Source organism: Camelus bactrianus, chromosome 26, assembly GCF_048773025.1.
Source record: "Camelus bactrianus isolate YW-2024 breed Bactrian camel chromosome 26, ASM4877302v1, whole genome shotgun sequence".
Lineage (NCBI taxonomy): Eukaryota > Metazoa > Chordata > Mammalia > Artiodactyla > Camelidae > Camelus > Camelus bactrianus.
Genome location: NC_133564.1, coordinates 28,274,451 through 28,292,279, shown reverse-complemented (window position 1 = coordinate 28,292,279; position 17,829 = coordinate 28,274,451). Strand labels below are relative to the sequence as shown.

The window sequence follows — 17,829 nt, the reverse complement described above, 5'->3', positions numbered from 1 at the left end:
CCCCCCCTCCCGAAGCTGCCCCCCCCCCCATTACCTGTTGATGCTGTTCTTCTGTGCTAACATCTGCCAGTCCTTGCCTTTGGCATTGGGGGTATCAAATGTGGCACAAATCCGCTGTCTGATGGAGTAGGGAATTTTGAAGGCTTTGGGGCCAGTCTGTGCAGGGAAAGTGCTGTCCTCTTGTGCAAAGAAAGTGATGGTTTCTCTTTCATTCTATAAACAAAAGAAGGAAAGCAAGATCAGATACAAGTGGAAGCATTACTGATCAACACTTTTATTTTTTAAGAAAAGCTGTGTAAACACACGTGCAAAAAATGCTGGCCTGTTGTGATGGACTCTGTAAAATATATTGACAAGTCCCCCTATCTTCTAAAATAGTAAATAGCTTCTCTAGTAGCCTAGTAAATTGTGTCCTGGAGATCTACAACAGCCTCGTCTACTCAGGGGAGTCACAGTCTTCAGCTTCCTACATTTAAGGAGGTGTCAGGTGAGAGCAGAATTATTATTATTTTTTTTAACTCTCAGTAGGAAAAAGCTGCCAAATGACAGATTTCAGTTCAGTGGAAGGAGACCTGATAGAGCTGATCAGAGATGAACGAGGATCAAAGGAGCTGGCTGGGAAGCCACTTGTCAGGAAAGCTACAAAGGGAAACTGATTGTATGTTGATTGTCTTCAAGTCTGTGTTTCTCTCAGTCCTAAAGTTTGATTCTACAGTAAATATTTTGGTCTTATTTCGGACTTAAATTGCTTTGGTAAAATAGGAGCCAGTCATGAGTCAGTGAGGAGATCTGGACTAGCCGGTGAAGTGGTGCAGGCTACAGAACTTCTGCCTGCTGTCTGCCCGCTTTTCTGATTTAGAGCTGTCCTGTGAGGGCTCATTATTTCAGTACGTCACAGCAATTAGATCATCATCTCCAATGTGAAATCACACATCCATCCATCAGATGAGAGTAGTTGCCGAAACTTGATACAGACTAATGGAATTTAAGACCTGAAAAGTACTTGAATCACTCCTGTGACTATGATTAGTACAAAGGCAAAGGGATCCTGCAGATGTGACTAAAGTCCCCAATCAGCTGACTGTAAATTGACCAAGAGAGATTCTCCGGGGTGGGCCTGACCTAATCAAGTGGCCCTTACAAGAGAGAAGATGCAGCTCTTATGCGGAGGTCTCTCTCCTGCTGGCCTGGAAGAAAGAAAGCAAGTAGCCCATGCTGTGAATTTTCTATGGTGGGGGAGGGGGTCATGTGGTTAGGACCTGAGGGTGTCCCTAGGAGCTGAGAGTGACCCTGCCCAACAGCCAGCAAGAAAATGGGGACTTCAGTCCTACAGCCACAAGGAACTGAATCTGTCAACAACCCAAATAAACTTGGAAAAAAACCTCTGAGCTCCAGATGAGAACGTGTCCCCACCACCACCTTGATCTCAGCCTTGTGAGATCTCGCTCAGAGAACCCAGTTATGCCATGGCTAGACTTCTGACCTACAAAATATGTGGGACAATAAATGGTTTTTTTTTTTAACTGATGTATTTCTGGTAATTTGCTACACAACAAAGGAAAACTCATACAAAGGGAAATTAAAACACAATCTGAGATCAGGTTAAGGGACTAGTTAGGATTGTTTAAACTCAAAGAAACCATCCTAAACACAGGGGCAATTTGTGCTGTCCTTTAAGTCAACACGTGTCCTTTCTTAACTGCCCTGTGACCTTCCCCGATGCTTTCTCTGACTTTACACATCTTCCTACTGTGAACACCGCAGCCGGGGCAGCCCTTGCTGACGAGTGCCCAGGCTCACACAGCTTTAAGCCTTCAGACTTGGTGGGTCTTACATCTTCAAAAATATGTTAACTGAGGAAGCTAGTTTGTGCAAAGATCTTATTAACGAATGATAATATGTTTTGGCTTTCTGTAACCAGTTAACATAGTTACATTGCAGGGAAGCTGTGTTTTGGAAACATAATGCCTTAAGCTGTGTTTTTGAAACATAAGGCCTTAACCCAGCATTTCCGAAGGGCATTTCAGAAGATGTTCCAAGAAAGAGCAGACCTGTCGTCAAATACACTTGAGAAATGCTGCATATTATATCATCTTCTTGGAAAGTAAAAATACATGTTATCATATTAGATAGATTCTGCTTACTGGTTTTGGTTTTATTCCCTGGACTACTTAGAACAATGTTCATCAAAATTCTAGTTTTTGAGGTTAGCATGGAGTAATAGAAAAAGTGTGGTTTTCAGAGTCAGAAAGAGCTTATTTTGGAGTATAAGTTTACAGTTTCTAGCTCAGTGACCTTGGATGCTACATGACTTCCCTCAGCCTCAATTTCCTAATTAGTCTTTTGGCATTTTTTTATAGACATGCAGAGGTTATAAAATCTGGTAAAAGTCACCCAGGTAGTTTGAAACTAGAATTCTGATCTCCTAGCACCTACACCAGGACTCACTTTCACGGCGCCTCTGCGTAGAGACAAGTACCAAAAAATCCGCAGAGCAGGGTGTTTAGGAAAAACGTTCTGAGTGATATTAGCTCAGTTATGCTTCAAGAATTATGGGTAGGAGGGCTTCCTGGAGGAGGCATTTGAGCTGACCTTGAAGGATGGGTAGCTACTGATTGAGAAATTGACTGGATAAGTGGTTGTTTCTGGCAGAGTAGACAATAATCTTCTCTGATATATAGGATATTTATGAAATAAATTAACTCAGGCTTCTTAACTGCATAAAATAGGTGACAAGATACATCATTTTTTATCATGGAATGTAAAATTTTCTTCTAGCCTTTAAAAATGCAAATCAAGTAAGAATAGTTTCTTTAAATATTTCCTGACTTAAGGCAGGATAATGTCCCTAAGATGAATAGTAAAAACCAGAGAGAGTGAATAAAAGGAATTCTCTACAAGATCACATGGTAGTTGTTATTGTAAAATGGCACTGAAGGGTGTTAACATGGAGAAAGGTGGCTTGCCAGTGAACTGCAGTCTTTTGGGATGCCCCTATCCATCCCAAAGATTGCCATCGACAGAGACAGATGTCCTCATGGCATCTGTGATTTCGCCAAGTTGACCAAGCTCTGTCTTTGCTGCCGGCAGAAAAGAGACCACCTTGATACATAGTCTTTGGAAAAAAGATGGACGGAGTGGTACAATTTGAAGGTGAATAAGATATTATGTGGTACTGCCTTCTGAAACCAAGTACTTTTTCTATTTACTACACTTTAGTAAGTGGGCCTTCATAAAGGTTCCAAATTTAAATATTTCCCATATATAAGGATGACACTTCATGTAACATTTATGATGCATTCTAAAAGACATCTGGGCCAAGCAATAAGAATCTGGTAGATACACCACATTTTCTGATTGTTTAAATTAAATATGCAGAGGAACAGTAGATTTTCATGCTCTGCACATCTGAGATAAGCGGCTGCTACCTGGTGAACGTAGCAGCTGTAAATCAGTGAGGAATTCCAAGTATTCTGTCTACTTTGTAACAGACAAATCATCCCCCAATGTCCACCACTTTTGGAAGAAAGATAAGAGAATCACTTGAAGGGAAAATTGTAACATGCAGGATTCCCATTTAAGACGTTTTTACCAGGAAACAGATTCTTTAATATTATTCCATTAATAAGGAATGAGGAAATAAATGACTTGGGGATTCTTCCCTTTTATGCAACACTGGCAAAATTATTTTGCTTCCATCTGCAATTTTTAGACCGGTGACAGGTACTGCTGCTTTATAGTACCAACTGGCGAGAATCATTAGGTAACTGAGCTGGGTTAAATGTAAGGAGAACCAAGCTGCTTGTAAAGACTGACACAATAATGGCCACTCTGAAGACCACTCAGAAAAGATATGTTACTTTGATCACTGAAATAATTTTTAAATTTGAGAATGATATGAATGATTATATTTATCTGGAAGACCATTTAGATAAGAGGCATGAAGGAATATGACGGATGTGAGGATGAACATAAAGAAGCGAATGCCTTCAATGAGGATGCTCATTGCATTACTTTAGATATTTAAAATCAATATTTTATACACACACACACACACACACACACACACACACACACACACACACACACGTCTTTTACCTCTCTTGGTTCCATTGCTAAAAATCCTGAAACATAATGACACTAAGACAATCCTTTAAGGCAGGAAGGGGGAGCTCTGAGCCCAGATATACCAGGATTTTTTGGGGGGGAGGAAAGATATTAAATTTCAAAGACATCCATTGAAAGCTTTAAAAGTTTTAGTTCCTTATTATTATTAATCAATGATACCCTATTCCTAACTTATTAAAAACCACCTAGTACAGAATCCTTCAGCCTGGTGGCTATGAAGTTTGATGAACCTTACTAACCAATATTCCTGACTCACTGACTGATAAAGACCCATGTCTTGAATATATCCTGCCTCCTCCCCGCCCAGGTATTCCCAATTTCTCAGCACTTTATGTAACTTTGGTTAGGATTGACACATGAAACCTCTTTGAGTGGGATCCTGAGTGGGTAATGAACAGAAATCCAGACTTTGGTTGTCAAGTCAGGTATCTCAGCCGGGGACTCTGGCCACCCATCTTCTCAGCTCCATGATCTTGGACAAGGAGGTCGACCTCCTTGTGACTGTGACAGCACGTAAAACTGTGATGGTATGACACTAACCCAGAGAGCTGTGATGGTTATATGTGAAAGCACACGGAATGGTACCTGCAATGGAGTGGCTTTCAAAAGTTATCCATTTCCTTCTGACATAGAAAATGGTAGCCAGTTAGATTTGCCTAAGAATTACATTTCATTATAAAGAAATGGGGGTGCACTGGGCCAAATTCCAGCGGTAACACTTAAAGCTAGTAATAAAAAGACCCTTGCAGTATCAAACAAGTTAATAAAGCTTCTGAACTGCATAGCCTGCAAAGTGCATAACTGTGGTCCAACACTGAAGATCTAAATATTGTTTACATATTATTCTGAAGCTTGCGCCTCCTTTTATCAAGAGATACCGTGATGTCGTGTTCCTCAAGGCTTTCCAAAGTGACTGGAAACCTCGGGAAGCCTTAGAAGAGGAACTGGAGGCGAAAGGATAAGGTTATGCTGATTAGTTCAGTTTCCTGCCCTTCAAGAGTTCATTTAAGCAAAGAGCAGAGATGTACCAACCCTATCATCATCCTTTTACACAAAACCCCGTAACAGCTGAAGGGGATCTTCAGTATCTCGGTGTCTTCAAAGTCAAAACCCTGTTAAACTTGGGATTCTCTTGTTGACCTATGAATAAATATTTAGGGCAGTTTTCATCAGAGGACTCTTTACATTATACCTTTTCGCTCTTATTTTTCTGAAGAACGGCTCTACTTGGATTTTCCGTTTTTCTTTTACAACTCCCATACAGTTTATATTTTACTTGGAAACGTGTTGTGTTAAAGACACCATGACTCTTCAAGAAAGAGACTCTAAAAATATCTTACCCGAGGTTTCTGGAGCTACCCTCCCCATCAAAACTACTTTAGCGCTGTAATGCTAATTGGTAATAATGAATGCAAATACTGGAGAAACATGTCAGTTAAGACAGCTATCAGTTCTGAGGCACACTTCTTTGGAAAGCCATCTGCACTTGAGAAAAACTATCTGGGGGATTAGCAACACTCATCTTGCATAAACAATGAATTGCAAGGAGAGGGGAGGGAAGGGATGATGCTACAAAGCTACCAGTTACGAAAACGAAAACAAAAACAAAAACAAAGCCTGAAATTGAGCTGTACAGAGACAGGGTGTGTTAAACCTTCTGCCAAGCCTGAATGAATAAATACATATTATTTATATTTATATATGGATATGTGTATGTACGTGTGTGTGTATGTATGGTCTACAGGTGAACAATACGTGTGCTTTTCTAAACTAGCCAGGGATTCCCTTGGAATTGCTAAACAAAGCATTGCATGCCTCCCCGACTCTCCCCCTCCACTACTCTCTCCCGCTGCCCTCACATAAGCATTCAGGAGGGAACGCCACTGTCCACTCTCTAAGCTCAAGTCCAGAGCCATGAAGTAATTCGGTGGTTTAGGGCCGATCCAAGCCACGGCACAGATCAGGTGGTTTTCTGCAAAAGTTCCCAAGTGAATTCTCCTCTGACGCCCGCTCTAACTCTGCCTTTCAACAGAGATATGACCTTGGATGAGGCCCTTTCCCTTTCTGCACTGCCATTTCCCTCCTTGGTAGAATGAGATGATTAGCTACATTGTCTTATTATTGTGTTGATGAATCTAGGTCTAGTGGAAATGGGGATGAGCAGAGCCCTGACTCTGTAGGGTATGAGAAACTGTAAGACAATAAGGAACCCAGGCCCTGAGGATAAAATAACACAGATGGGGACAACTGGCTTCCGGAAAACTAGTCAGAACCGGCAGAAAATTGGCCCAGTGGTGACCTCGTGCCTTGTGGTACGTGTCTCAGGTGTACCATCGGCCAATCATGAATCTCAGCTGATACTCTAAGTCTACAGTGAACTATTAGATCGATTGTGGTTTTGTGTATAAAAAGTCCTGGACCAGTTCCTCCCCCAAAGGTCCCTCCACAGAGCCCAGTGGGAAGCTCAGTTCAATCCTCAGCCTGAGAAAAAGTTCATCAGTGATGAGGGTTAAGAGAGTCAGCATGACGGAGCTTTGAGGTGCACTATTCGCACAGCACGACCAAGACAGGTATACAGTCCCTAACGTCCGTTAGAGACGGGGTCAGATGGCCTGCAGACCAAGGACTCACCTCTAAGATGGATGTCTGCACTTGGAGGATCTGCTCGTGGCCTTTGAGCTGCCGGATGCAGATTTTGCAGGACAGCTGGGTGGTGGTGGGCGTGTAGCGCTCCAGGGAGAAGGCACAGTGCAGGGGCTGCCGGTTACTGCTCCACACGCGGGAGAATGGGACTTCCTGCGGGGGAGAGAAGCGGGGTATGGTGTGCAGAGCCCGGCCGAGATGAGCAGAGAACAGGAGAGACTTAATAGCAATAATTATGATGACAATGCCGGCGATGGCAGCAGAGATAATTGCCTGAGCGACTCTGGCGAAAGTGTTGTAGAAGTAATGTTCTAGCGTATGCCAGGCAGCACAGAAGTAATTAATGTCAATTCCAATGGGTAACATTTGAATTCCAAAACCACACTGCCGGAGCTGAGACTTCACTTGGTGACACACACAGTTAGAAAGAGTACCGTCAAAATGTAATCGTCATGTTTTGCCACTACAAAAATATTCCTTAGAAAACTCCTATGGGTGGCTTCCCGGGGTAGACTCCTACTCTATCCTTTGCCCTAAGCCTGGGGTGGGATGGTATCTTCTCACTTAAAGGGCAATTATGGGAAAAACTGATGAGCCAAATCACAAACTCAAGCAGAACTGTATAAATATAATATTGTTAGCATATCCAGCATAAAAATTACACCTGCTGCAAAAGCACTCTCTCACACACACACACAAATCCCAGAGACGGACATAAACACACCAGGACACCCTGGAATGGTCTAGTTTGCCGAATCCTCGCTCATCCATCATCCATTCGACAATTATGTTTACAGTGCCTACTAATAACCAGGTGCTGTACTAGATGGACAATAGAAGAAGAAGAAGAAAATTAGGTCTGGTCCCCACTTGCAAGGGACTTACAGACAATCCAAAGGCAGAAACAATTTTCACTAAATGAGGAGGGAAATGATAAAATGTCTATCACATTGCCGTTTTCCCTATGACCAGCCAGTGCTTGTCACCAACTGGGCTATTCTCGGGCATGTGGCTTTCCCACTAACATGAAGGAGAGGTCAGTCACTGCTATTCTTCCAGCTGCTAAGAATTCTCTCCTTCCGACTCAAATCAGGCTGGGCTCCTTGGCAATGCCCATGTTTTCCCAGCCCATGGTAATCTTCATCCTCACTTCTTTCTCTTCCTCGTCTCGTTAATTTGCTCTTCTACCTGTTCCTACAGGTATCATTTTCTCCCCTGCTGATGCTCAAAGGTGGCAAAAAATGTATCAGGTCTGGAAGTCTGATTCTCTGAGTTGTGACTGGTGATGGAGTTGGCATATGTTAGAAGACCAAGGGCCATGATTAGGTTCCATCTTCCCACTTGGAGGAACTAGTTCCCTGAGCTCTAATGTGCACACGTGTTGGTGTCCTCATTGTCTCTACAGGAAGTCTCACAGATCCTGGTGTTTGATACTTGGAGGGGTGGACCTTAGACTGTTGTAGACCTGAGGAGTGGAGAGCCTGCTTTAGGGAGCATGAGGGAACAAAATCGTGCAGTAAGCCCAACCACCTGCCCCAGCAATGGCTGTAAGGGCACGGTGTTTTTGCTTTGTTTTCTCTGTTCTTTTTTTTTCCCCCAGTTTTATTATGTAGAATTATTACAGTTCGACTGCACATAACACATTATATTGCATGTAAACACATATAACCAGTATACTGCACACTTTTTAGCTTTCATGTATCTACTAATTACTGTTTCTAAGAACAGGTTAGAGCTTTAGCTTTTTAAACTTACATAGTTATCAAAGGCATAAAGCCAACTACAAAATAAGAATCAACAGAATGCAGTAATCTGATCATAAAGGACAGTCAAATGTGCTTGTTTTCTCCGTTCTTAATCCTGAACCGAGGGAAAGACAGTAGACCTCTGTCTCAAGAAGGGGCACCAAGAACTCAGAGACGGTCTGCATGCTGGCCCCGTGCAGTCTTTCACAGACTTTACTCCCGCGCAGAACGTGGGCCCTTAGTAGGCGACTCCACCTCTGCTGTTCTCAGGTCGCCCTGCATGGCAGGGGCTGGAAGCCTGAGAACCACCTTGCACAGGCTCGTGCCAGCAGGGCGTTCAGATCTCCATTCTGCTGGTGAGAGGTATTCCTCCTTTAAACTTGGAAGGAAGGGGAGATGCAGAAGCTATTTCTGCTCCTCTGACACCAGCAAGCAAACCCCAAAGGTTCAGCACATGGGAGCTTCTCAGGGGCTTCTGAGAATCAACTGTTTCAGTGCTTCTGTGTTTTCCTGAAACTCCCAGACTTGCTGGTTTCTTCGTATCATTAGTGACTTTTCTGACCTTGGATCTTCCAGGCTTTCCAAAGGTTTCAGAAGCACTGAAACCCCTCGATTAAATTTTCTCTTGCTTGACATATCTTGAGTGCTTGCTGTTTTCTTGATCCAAACCACTCTCTAATGAAACTCCATGACTTTTCACCTGCACCAAATTCTACACCAGTTAAAACAATAACAACACGTGTTTCTAAGTTCTGCCATTTTTCCTCGTCGAATCCGACTCTCTTCCTGCTGCTCCAGCTTTAGTAAACCATGGGTGACTCTGACTTCCTATCTCAGCCTCCAGCACTTCTCGCTCTGCCTGCTGACCTCTGCAGGCCCCCGTGTGCTCTCACAGGCCCAGCTGCCACTTCGTGGTGGAGAACTCCAACAGCTTCATCTCTGGTATGTCTCCTTCCTTATCGCCAGTCACTGGTATCACAGTGCTCATCAGGAAGTAATTTCAGTTGGCCTTTACTTCCGCAGACAAGTCTACTCTTTGAAAACGGACTACCACCATCTCTCTCTCATTGTCATCCTTCTCCAATTTTTCTGCCTCCATTCGGGATCCTCCTCTCTGACCTCATCACAGCTCACTGCAGTAACCTGCTCACCAGTTCCTGCCTTCTGTCTCTACTGCAGGGAGCAAATGAGGGGGCTGAGGCTGGACTGAAGAGGGGACTAGAGAGCAGTTGATTGTATTCTTCAGGGACTAGCTTATGTCTCTTTTCCCTCTGATCAGGAGTGGGGGGCACTGATGTGACCAGACCACCCGGGACCTCTGCTTTCATTCATGATTCCTTTGCTTGGGGGACCAGAATGGCCCCCTGATGTCTGTGTGCCTGCCACGTTATACACAGTCCCTTGTCGGGACTTTAAAGGCTTCCATCATCTACTGCCCCATCCTTACTCCCATTTTCGTAGACCTCAAATTCAGTCTCTTCTCCAAGCCAGTGAATTTTTCTAGTTACTTTGCACCATCCCCATCAATAAAAGTAACTAAAATATAAGGCTCGGTGGTTGTAGATGCTTTTGCCTGAATAAGGTGCTTTTTGCCTAACTAAGCAAACTAAGGAGATTTTTGTTTTCTAAGACTGAAATTTGAGTCATACAGTCTAATATAAATATTTGGACTTTCAAAAGTCTAGATAGGGCTGAGTTCAAGGTCCAGCTCTTAAACCTACATTTCCTATAGTGGATTTGAATCCATGGTAATACTTACCTTCCGAAAAAAAAAATGACACTGACCATTTATTGAAAAGTATCTTCTCTAGTACCACTTGCTAAATTTTGTGTATTTTCTCCTGAGAACACTGGAAGAAAGGTTAAGAGAGTAAGACCCACTACAGAGATAATCTTTTCTTGCAGAAAGACATGAGAATCGACAAACAAAAGAATTCCTCTCTTTTCTCTCCATTTCACTGCACACAATCAAAACATTTAAAAAATCTGATTTTAAGACAATGTCAAAAGAATATTTTTTTATTGTTGACTTGAGTAGCAGCTGCCAACAGTGCTCAACAAAACATTTAAAAATAATAGAATTAGAAGCACTGTGATTAGTGTGTTTTCAGGGCAATCATCTTTGCTTTCATTTATTCAAAAAAAAAAACAGAACAAAAAAACAAAACCTGAAGATGCTCACTGAGCTGAGAGAAATTATGTGGCAAGTAATACGGGAGGACAAAGTATAGCAAAGTTATGGGTGTTTAAAGAATTCCGGAAATGTTTTCATTTTGAGTCCCATTATAATTAGTTTCCTAGCAGATGGAGAGAATGTAAATCAAACCCTAGCAGGAGACAGACACTGGGTCCTCCAAGATACACAGCATGCTATAAAGCCAGCTGCTTTTATACTAGCGAGGTGACAGCATGACTGTGTTTTGTAGGATTAAAAAAAAATTAATATTTTATTGTATACTGTTTATTACAGCTTCTCCATCCCACAGTCAGCACGGATTAAAGGAAACAGTGCTCTCAGATCCCAGTAACCTACTGAGAGCAGTTACTTCCCTCTGGAGGAAGGTTGCTAAGTCTTTGGAGAGGACAATTGTTTATCCCTAATTGTGGTAGAGTCTTAAGGAAAGGGGGAATAATTGTTTACTTTGGGAGGACTAGCATTGTGGGCCTTATTTCTTCTATGAATCGAGGTTCGTGGGTTCTGCTGGAACCAGATCTCCTAAGAACTCACACCCTCACCCAACCTTCCCTCTCCTCTCCCCTGTCATTCCCGGTTTCTTCGCAGTAAGGGGTGTAGCCTAGCACTTCATAAACTGCAGTCCTCCAGAATCGAAACCAACAAGATCTAAAATCTAGTTGGGCTTCTATATACTGGCTCTCCTCACACGGCTCTGGACCCAACCTTGAACTCACATCATTCTAGAAACATTTCCCGCTTGGCGGGTGTCTGATAGGGCAGCTATTCTGGGCAGAGGGTACCTCCCCAGCCTTTACCTTCCTGGGAAATTCCACATTTCCCAGGAGAAAAGAGGAGGTTTCTTAGGGGAATAAGCTTTGGGTACCAATGGGAATATGTCGATTCTCAGATTCCTGATTTGAAGTTAGAGAAAGAAGTAAGAAGACAAAGATACTGGAGTCTTGCACCCGCTGACTTGGAAAGTGACAGAAGGTGACAGGGACACTGACCAGCTAAAGGAGAGACCTGTAAGTGATGTCAGGAGTAGTGAGATTTTCTGTCTCCATAGTAGTGCTCTGTTTGTTCCTACCCACTAAGCCCTAAGGAAAAGCCATTCTCCATTATCCACACTGAGTTTGAGCCATTCTCCATTATCCACACCAAGTTTGTCAGAGCACATGATGGTCTCCATGAGGTTCAAGCAGGCTGAACACAAATCCTCCCCAAAGTGCGTGCATCTGACGCCTGGAGCAAACCCAGCATGGCCATTAAGACATGCACAGTATGTCATCACACAAGCTGGGGGATTTCAGTGATCACAGGGGCAAAGAAATTGGTGATGCGGGTGGTGAAGAGAAAGGAAGAATCGGGCAGAAAGCCATTTGTGGGGAAGAAAAATGAAGTGGAAATGAAAACTCAATGGCAAGCCTCTTGGTGCCGTGAAAATTAAATTGTTCCCCAGCCTTCCAAGACTCTTTCAAATTATGCTCAATTACAGAAGGCAAATATTTATACATGTTCACAACCGCCATGCAATCCAACCCATCCCGGCAATGAAGCTTGCTGGCTTTCATTGCGAGCCAACGCCCTTGGGCTCTGGCCGGTCCTGCGTCGTCCTCTGGGCTGGGCAGGGATTAGCGCCCCCAAGTCTTTTCTACCTGGGGCTCTCTTTGGAACCCCTGGTGTTGGAATTGTTGTCTAAGTGCTACTGAGAGGTTATGGTTCTGTCATTTGCTGTTTTTTTCAGTCTCCAAACATCAAATTCAGTAGTTACTTCAGACTGAGTCACTTACATTAGATTCAGTAAAGTGATGCCCTTAAATCTAAAGAGATTAATACAGAGAAATCCACATGGCTCTCAGGATTTGTTTTAACAATACCCTGAAGTTCAATCTGGACTAGAAACTTCTGCTTTCTGGGAAACAGAGACACCAAGGTCTAGAACATCATAAATAATGCATTTATTCATAGAAAACATTTCATCATAAGGAAATATGCTAAATGTGCAAAAAAAAAATGTTCAGGGTCCTCAGAGATATTCTTATTGCTTTGAATACACTCAAACTATACCTAGAGGGGGAAATTCTCGAGGTAATGAGAAGTCTGAAAAGTAAATAGAAAACTATGACCTTATCTGATTTGAAAAGTCTGAATTTTAGAAGCAGAACGCATTGGTGGTACAATTTTTTCCTAACTCTCATAGCATGGCCAAGGGTTTTCTTTTTGAGATTTGGCTAATTTCCATTCTGACAAGCCAGTGTATCTTGTGCATAGTGTTTTCAAAATGAATGCTGTAAAGATGGAAAGGTGAAAAAACCCACAGAGCTCTGCAGATTAAGCTGATGGGCAGAAGAGAGGAGTCTTGAAAGCCTCCTGTGAGTCCAGATCAACAGGAGTCTACCAGAAGCTCACTCAGAGTTAAGGCAACGTCCTGCCACTTGAAGCACAGATAAACCTGACTTAAGAAATGATGGTAGACCTGTTGGCTGCTTCTGACGACAGTACTTATCACTGGAAATTGTGACAGAATTCAGTGACAGGGTCACAAGTTGGTATCTTTCCATGCTAAGCAAGTATTCAAAAATCCTTTAAAATTGATGCAAGGAGACTCTTAAGTTATCCTGCAATGTTTTTTTTTTTAAGTCTCTAATAATGAGGTATGTGAGTAATTTGTATATATATATATTTATAAAAGAATTCTAAAAGGCACTGATAATTGTTAGCTTCTCAATTTATGTTTTCTTCTTCCCATCTTGCTCAATTCCTTGGGCAACAAGCACTTCATATATTCAGGACAAAATCTCTTGTTCCTACCTTCCTGGCCTTAGCTCTCTACCACTCCAAATGATCACCCTTAAAGGATTTCTCACTAACATCCGGTTCATCCACAGCTGAACATGATTAAAAGTGTCTCACAGTGAACTGATTTTAATCAAAACAAAGCAACAGACAAATCTTGCTCTAAGTTGTTAAATTACCATCTTCAACCCATCCCAAGTGACGACTTAAACAGGAGAGGAGAAATGTCAGGTTACCTGACATGAAAGCACCTTTTTTTCCCACCTGTTAGAAACCCACAGATTTATGACAATACATTTCATTCCCTGGGTGTAGTCCAACCTGCTACATCACTGTGACAGTTTTCAAAATAAATCCACAGTTTTAAAGGAGAAAGAAAGCCAAGAGTACCCGCACTAGGGTCTGTGAAACGCTCGCTGGTTAAAGCAAAGCTATTTCTGTCAGAAACCCATTTGGCCAGTACCTGGCATGCAGTGAATGGTTTAATTCTCCAGAGGAACGGGGGGATATCGAGGACAGAGATCTGAAGACTGAAGGTGTTCCCTTTGAAATGCAGCAACTTGGGTTCTTCCAGTAGCTGCCCACCGTGATGCTTTTCATCTGAAACCACTTCCTACAGGACAAGGAAAAGAAAAGAGGCAGAACAGTCAAGTACCCAATTTCCTCCACAGTTTTCCTTCCAAAGATGGTGGGAGACATGCATTGCCATGTGACTCCCAGAAATAGGCAGCATCGTGCACACACTCTGCTTTTACACCCCCATATCCTTGCAAGGTCAGGACTAAGGGCTGCAGGCTGCTGAGAAATGAGGATCTGGTCACAAAGAAGCCACTGTTCTTCACTTACTGTACTGTTGAGCCTTTTACACACACTATGCCTGTCTTTAAAACGAGAAGAACTCCCTGGCCCCAAGTAAAAGGTAATACTGTTGATTTTCCACAATTACATGAATTTCATCCTGATGTGACCATAATCAAGTATTTGGACTTAACCTGACACATCATATTTCACACAAAGGGAGACACAGCCTCCCTCCACTCTGGTTCCCTTGCTTGTGACAGGCATCATCTAATATTTATTCTTTAGCTCAAAATAACCGTTACAGAGCGTATGTATCATGTATATTTGTAGTAATGTTCATGAAAATTATGCCCAATGGCTGAGAAAAAAATAAGTTGTCAAGTCAGTTTTAGCTCAGGGAAAAAAGATCAAATTCCTGAGATAAATACTCCTTTATCTTTCACTGAGAAATCTTTGTCTCATACAACCATGATTCATACCCATTCTATTAAGTAAACCATTTAATTGGTTAAATGTTAAAACTACTGTGGGAGGTGAGGCTTTCAGTGTTTGGAGATAAGAGATTTCCCTAAATCCATTTTAAAAATCACCATTAATTAACTTACAATTTCCTTGCAGAGCTAGGATAAGCAAAAAACCACAAATCCTTTAGTTATGTCCTATAGTCTTCCCAGAGTCTAAAAAAGGTTGTAGGAAGTCAGGCAAATAGGTTAATAAATACAGTAAAACTTACATCTCAATTATCAGAGAGTGGAAGCAGCTTCAGAAATTATCTTTTCCATCTGTCTATGTATAGATTAACATTAATAAAAATGTTTTTGACTAAGAACCAGCTTTCCACCTTTTATCCTTCATGTAAAGGTTGCTTGTGTCTTTCCTCAGGATTGCATGAGTCAGTTCCAATGTCATTTTCTCCAGCTCTTCAGATGTGGGAGGGGTGTGTCTTTGGGCCCTAGGTCAACACTGTACTTCCCCCAATGATGGAACTGTCCATATCCATGCTGTCCAATGTGGTATCCATTAATCATGGTGGCTAGAGCGAGTAAGGGACTGTTTTTCATTTTAATGGATTTGAATGTAAATATGCACACGTGGTTGTCAATTACTGTACTGGACAGTGCAGTCCTAGAGAATTCATTGCACTGTGGATCTAAGCATTGAGAATAATACCATGGTCGCCAGTGTCTGATGAGGGCTGCAAACAGTGGAAGGAAAGAGGGTGGGATGGAAGGGAATTCATGCCGGATGCTGACTTCAGGTCTTTACGGATGCTGGTCTCTGTTCCTTGTTTTAAGATTTAATGAGCCAGTGGAGGGGAGGGTATAGCTCAGGTAGAGTGTGTGCCTAGCATGTACCAGATCTTGGGTTCAATCCCTAGTACCTTCATTAAAAAAAAAAAAAATCTATTTACCTCTCCCCCAACCAAAAACAAAAACAAAAACACACACACACACAAAACCCTGAAGATTCAATGAGTGTCCAGCAGAGGGACGCTTGAGCTGGGCACTGGGCGCACAGAAGTGAAACACCAAAGAGCTCACGGTCTAGCGAGAGGATCAGAACGGCAGGTGTACGATTACAGCACAGTGTCTAAGTGTTACAGATGTGTGTAGCCTGGAGGTTAAGGCAAGACAGGGTGCCTAACCCAGATGGGCAGAGAGGCCAGGGGGGGGATTGGGAAAGCAACAGAGGAAGTGATATTTGAACTGAACCTTGAGGTAAACATAGAGGCTCTCCGTGCCAAGAGGAGGGAGAGTGCGTTCCAGATGCCAAACAGGCTCTCCCTAAAGGCACGGAGGCCAGACAGAGCTGGGACAGGAGGTTAGGGTGGGAAGTGTAAGGCTGGAGATGACAAAAGTTACAGGGCAGGAGCCAAATCATGAGTTCTCGCTTCTTGTGCTATGTAAGGACTTGTATTTTATTTTAGAGTAATGTCGCTCAGGTTTGAAGGTGTGTGAGAATCTTCTGGGGGTTACACATACTCAAGGGAGCGCTTATCTTGTAAACCAAAAATGGACGCACAGGCTTCTAATCACATTTCTCTGCAGTCGTGGGCAAGTCATTCGACCTCTTTGGGCTTCAGTGCTTTACTCAGGTTTATTCATCGCCAAGCAAAATCATTAGCATGGGAATATAACAGCCCCTTTCTGCCATTCTAGTGCAGGGTTAGACATAGGCACAAATAAGAAATTTGCTTATTAAAACCGCATGAAAGCCGTGGAATAACAACAGTGTCAGCTTGTCAGAGGATATTTGACTAGGCTCTGTGAAGCGTACCCCTGTTCTTTATTCTTTTAATTAAAGGATATTAGATTTACAACGTTGTGTTAGTTTATGGTGTACAGCATAATGATTCAGTTATACATATATATTCTTTTTCATTATAGGTTATTACAAGATATTGACTATAGTTCCCTGTGCTTTACAGTAGGTCCTTGTTGTTTATCTATTTTATATACAGTAGTTTGTCCCTGCTGATCCCAAACTCCTAATTTATCCCTCCCCCAGCCCTTCCTCTTTGGTAACCATGTTTGTTTTCTATGTCTGAGTCTATTTCTTTTTGTAAATAAGTTCATTTGTATCTTTTTTTAGAATCCACATATAAGTGACATCATATGATATTTGTCTTTCTCTGACTTCACTTAATATGATGATCTCTAGGTCCATCCATGTTGCTGCAAATGGCATTACTTCATTCTTTTTTATATCCCACTGTGTGTGTATGTGTGTGTGTGTATGTATATATATATATGTGTGTATATATATACATACACACACACATACACATTTTCTTTATCCATTCACCTGTTGATGGACATTTAGGTTGCTTCCATGTCTTGGCTGTTGCAAATAGTGCTGCTATGAACATTGGACCCCTGTTCTTTAAATGTGAGTTACCTGAATATACAAAGAAGTAAACTGAGGTCAGGAAGTGAAGTGACTTGTTCAAGGTCATGCGTAGAGCTAGGCTATTTTGATATTTAGAAACTACACAGTGTCAGCACATTAGGAGGGAACTTAAGATACTTCATGATGTAAAGCTTATTTATAGATTAAAAACAGAGACCCTCCCCCCAAGAAAGCTATTTTGCCTGAAGCCACGCGGTTAGTGACCAAGCTAAGACAGGGCAACTTGTTCATGGGCTAGCATTTTTTTCTAATGGATTTCCCTGCCTTTTCCTATACCATGCTTGATTTATTTAGAGAGTCATGTGAAGGTCAGAATGCTGTTAACACTGTCCCGTAAGTAATTTTCCATTGGTGTGAGGAATACATAAAGATGACACGAGTCAGTCTGTATTTGCCCTAAGGTTATCATATGGTCTAAACAGTCCCTGAGATGCAGAATGGAGGATATCAGGAATTTTTTAAATGGATATCCACTTATAATTATCACCGAGGAGAAAGGAACCTTAAAAATTTAAATACAACAAAAAGACTTAAATACAACCATGATTTATTTTTGCTTTTCTAGCTTACTTTAATCTCCACATAGTGAAACGACTGAGTACAACTCACAGTGCCTTGTGATCTTGCACA

The 17,829-nt window shown here is 42.2% G+C and overlaps 1 protein-coding gene across 10 annotated transcripts in view; it reads right to left on the bottom strand.

The window, feature by feature from the left end:
* UNC5D (unc-5 netrin receptor D) overlaps positions 1–17,829 on the bottom strand; it is a 494,882-nt gene that overhangs the window by 18,793 nt on the left and 458,260 nt on the right. For all 10 annotated transcript variants that reach the window (XM_074353354.1, XM_074353355.1, XM_074353356.1 and 7 more), the window contains 3 exons: positions 13,952–14,101; positions 6,760–6,924; positions 35–213 (listed from right to left, as the gene is read on the bottom strand). In XM_074353354.1, the coding sequence (XP_074209455.1) occupies positions 35–213; positions 6,760–6,924; positions 13,952–14,101 (494 nt within the window). The remainder of the gene's footprint in view (positions 1–34; positions 214–6,759; positions 6,925–13,951; positions 14,102–17,829) is intronic.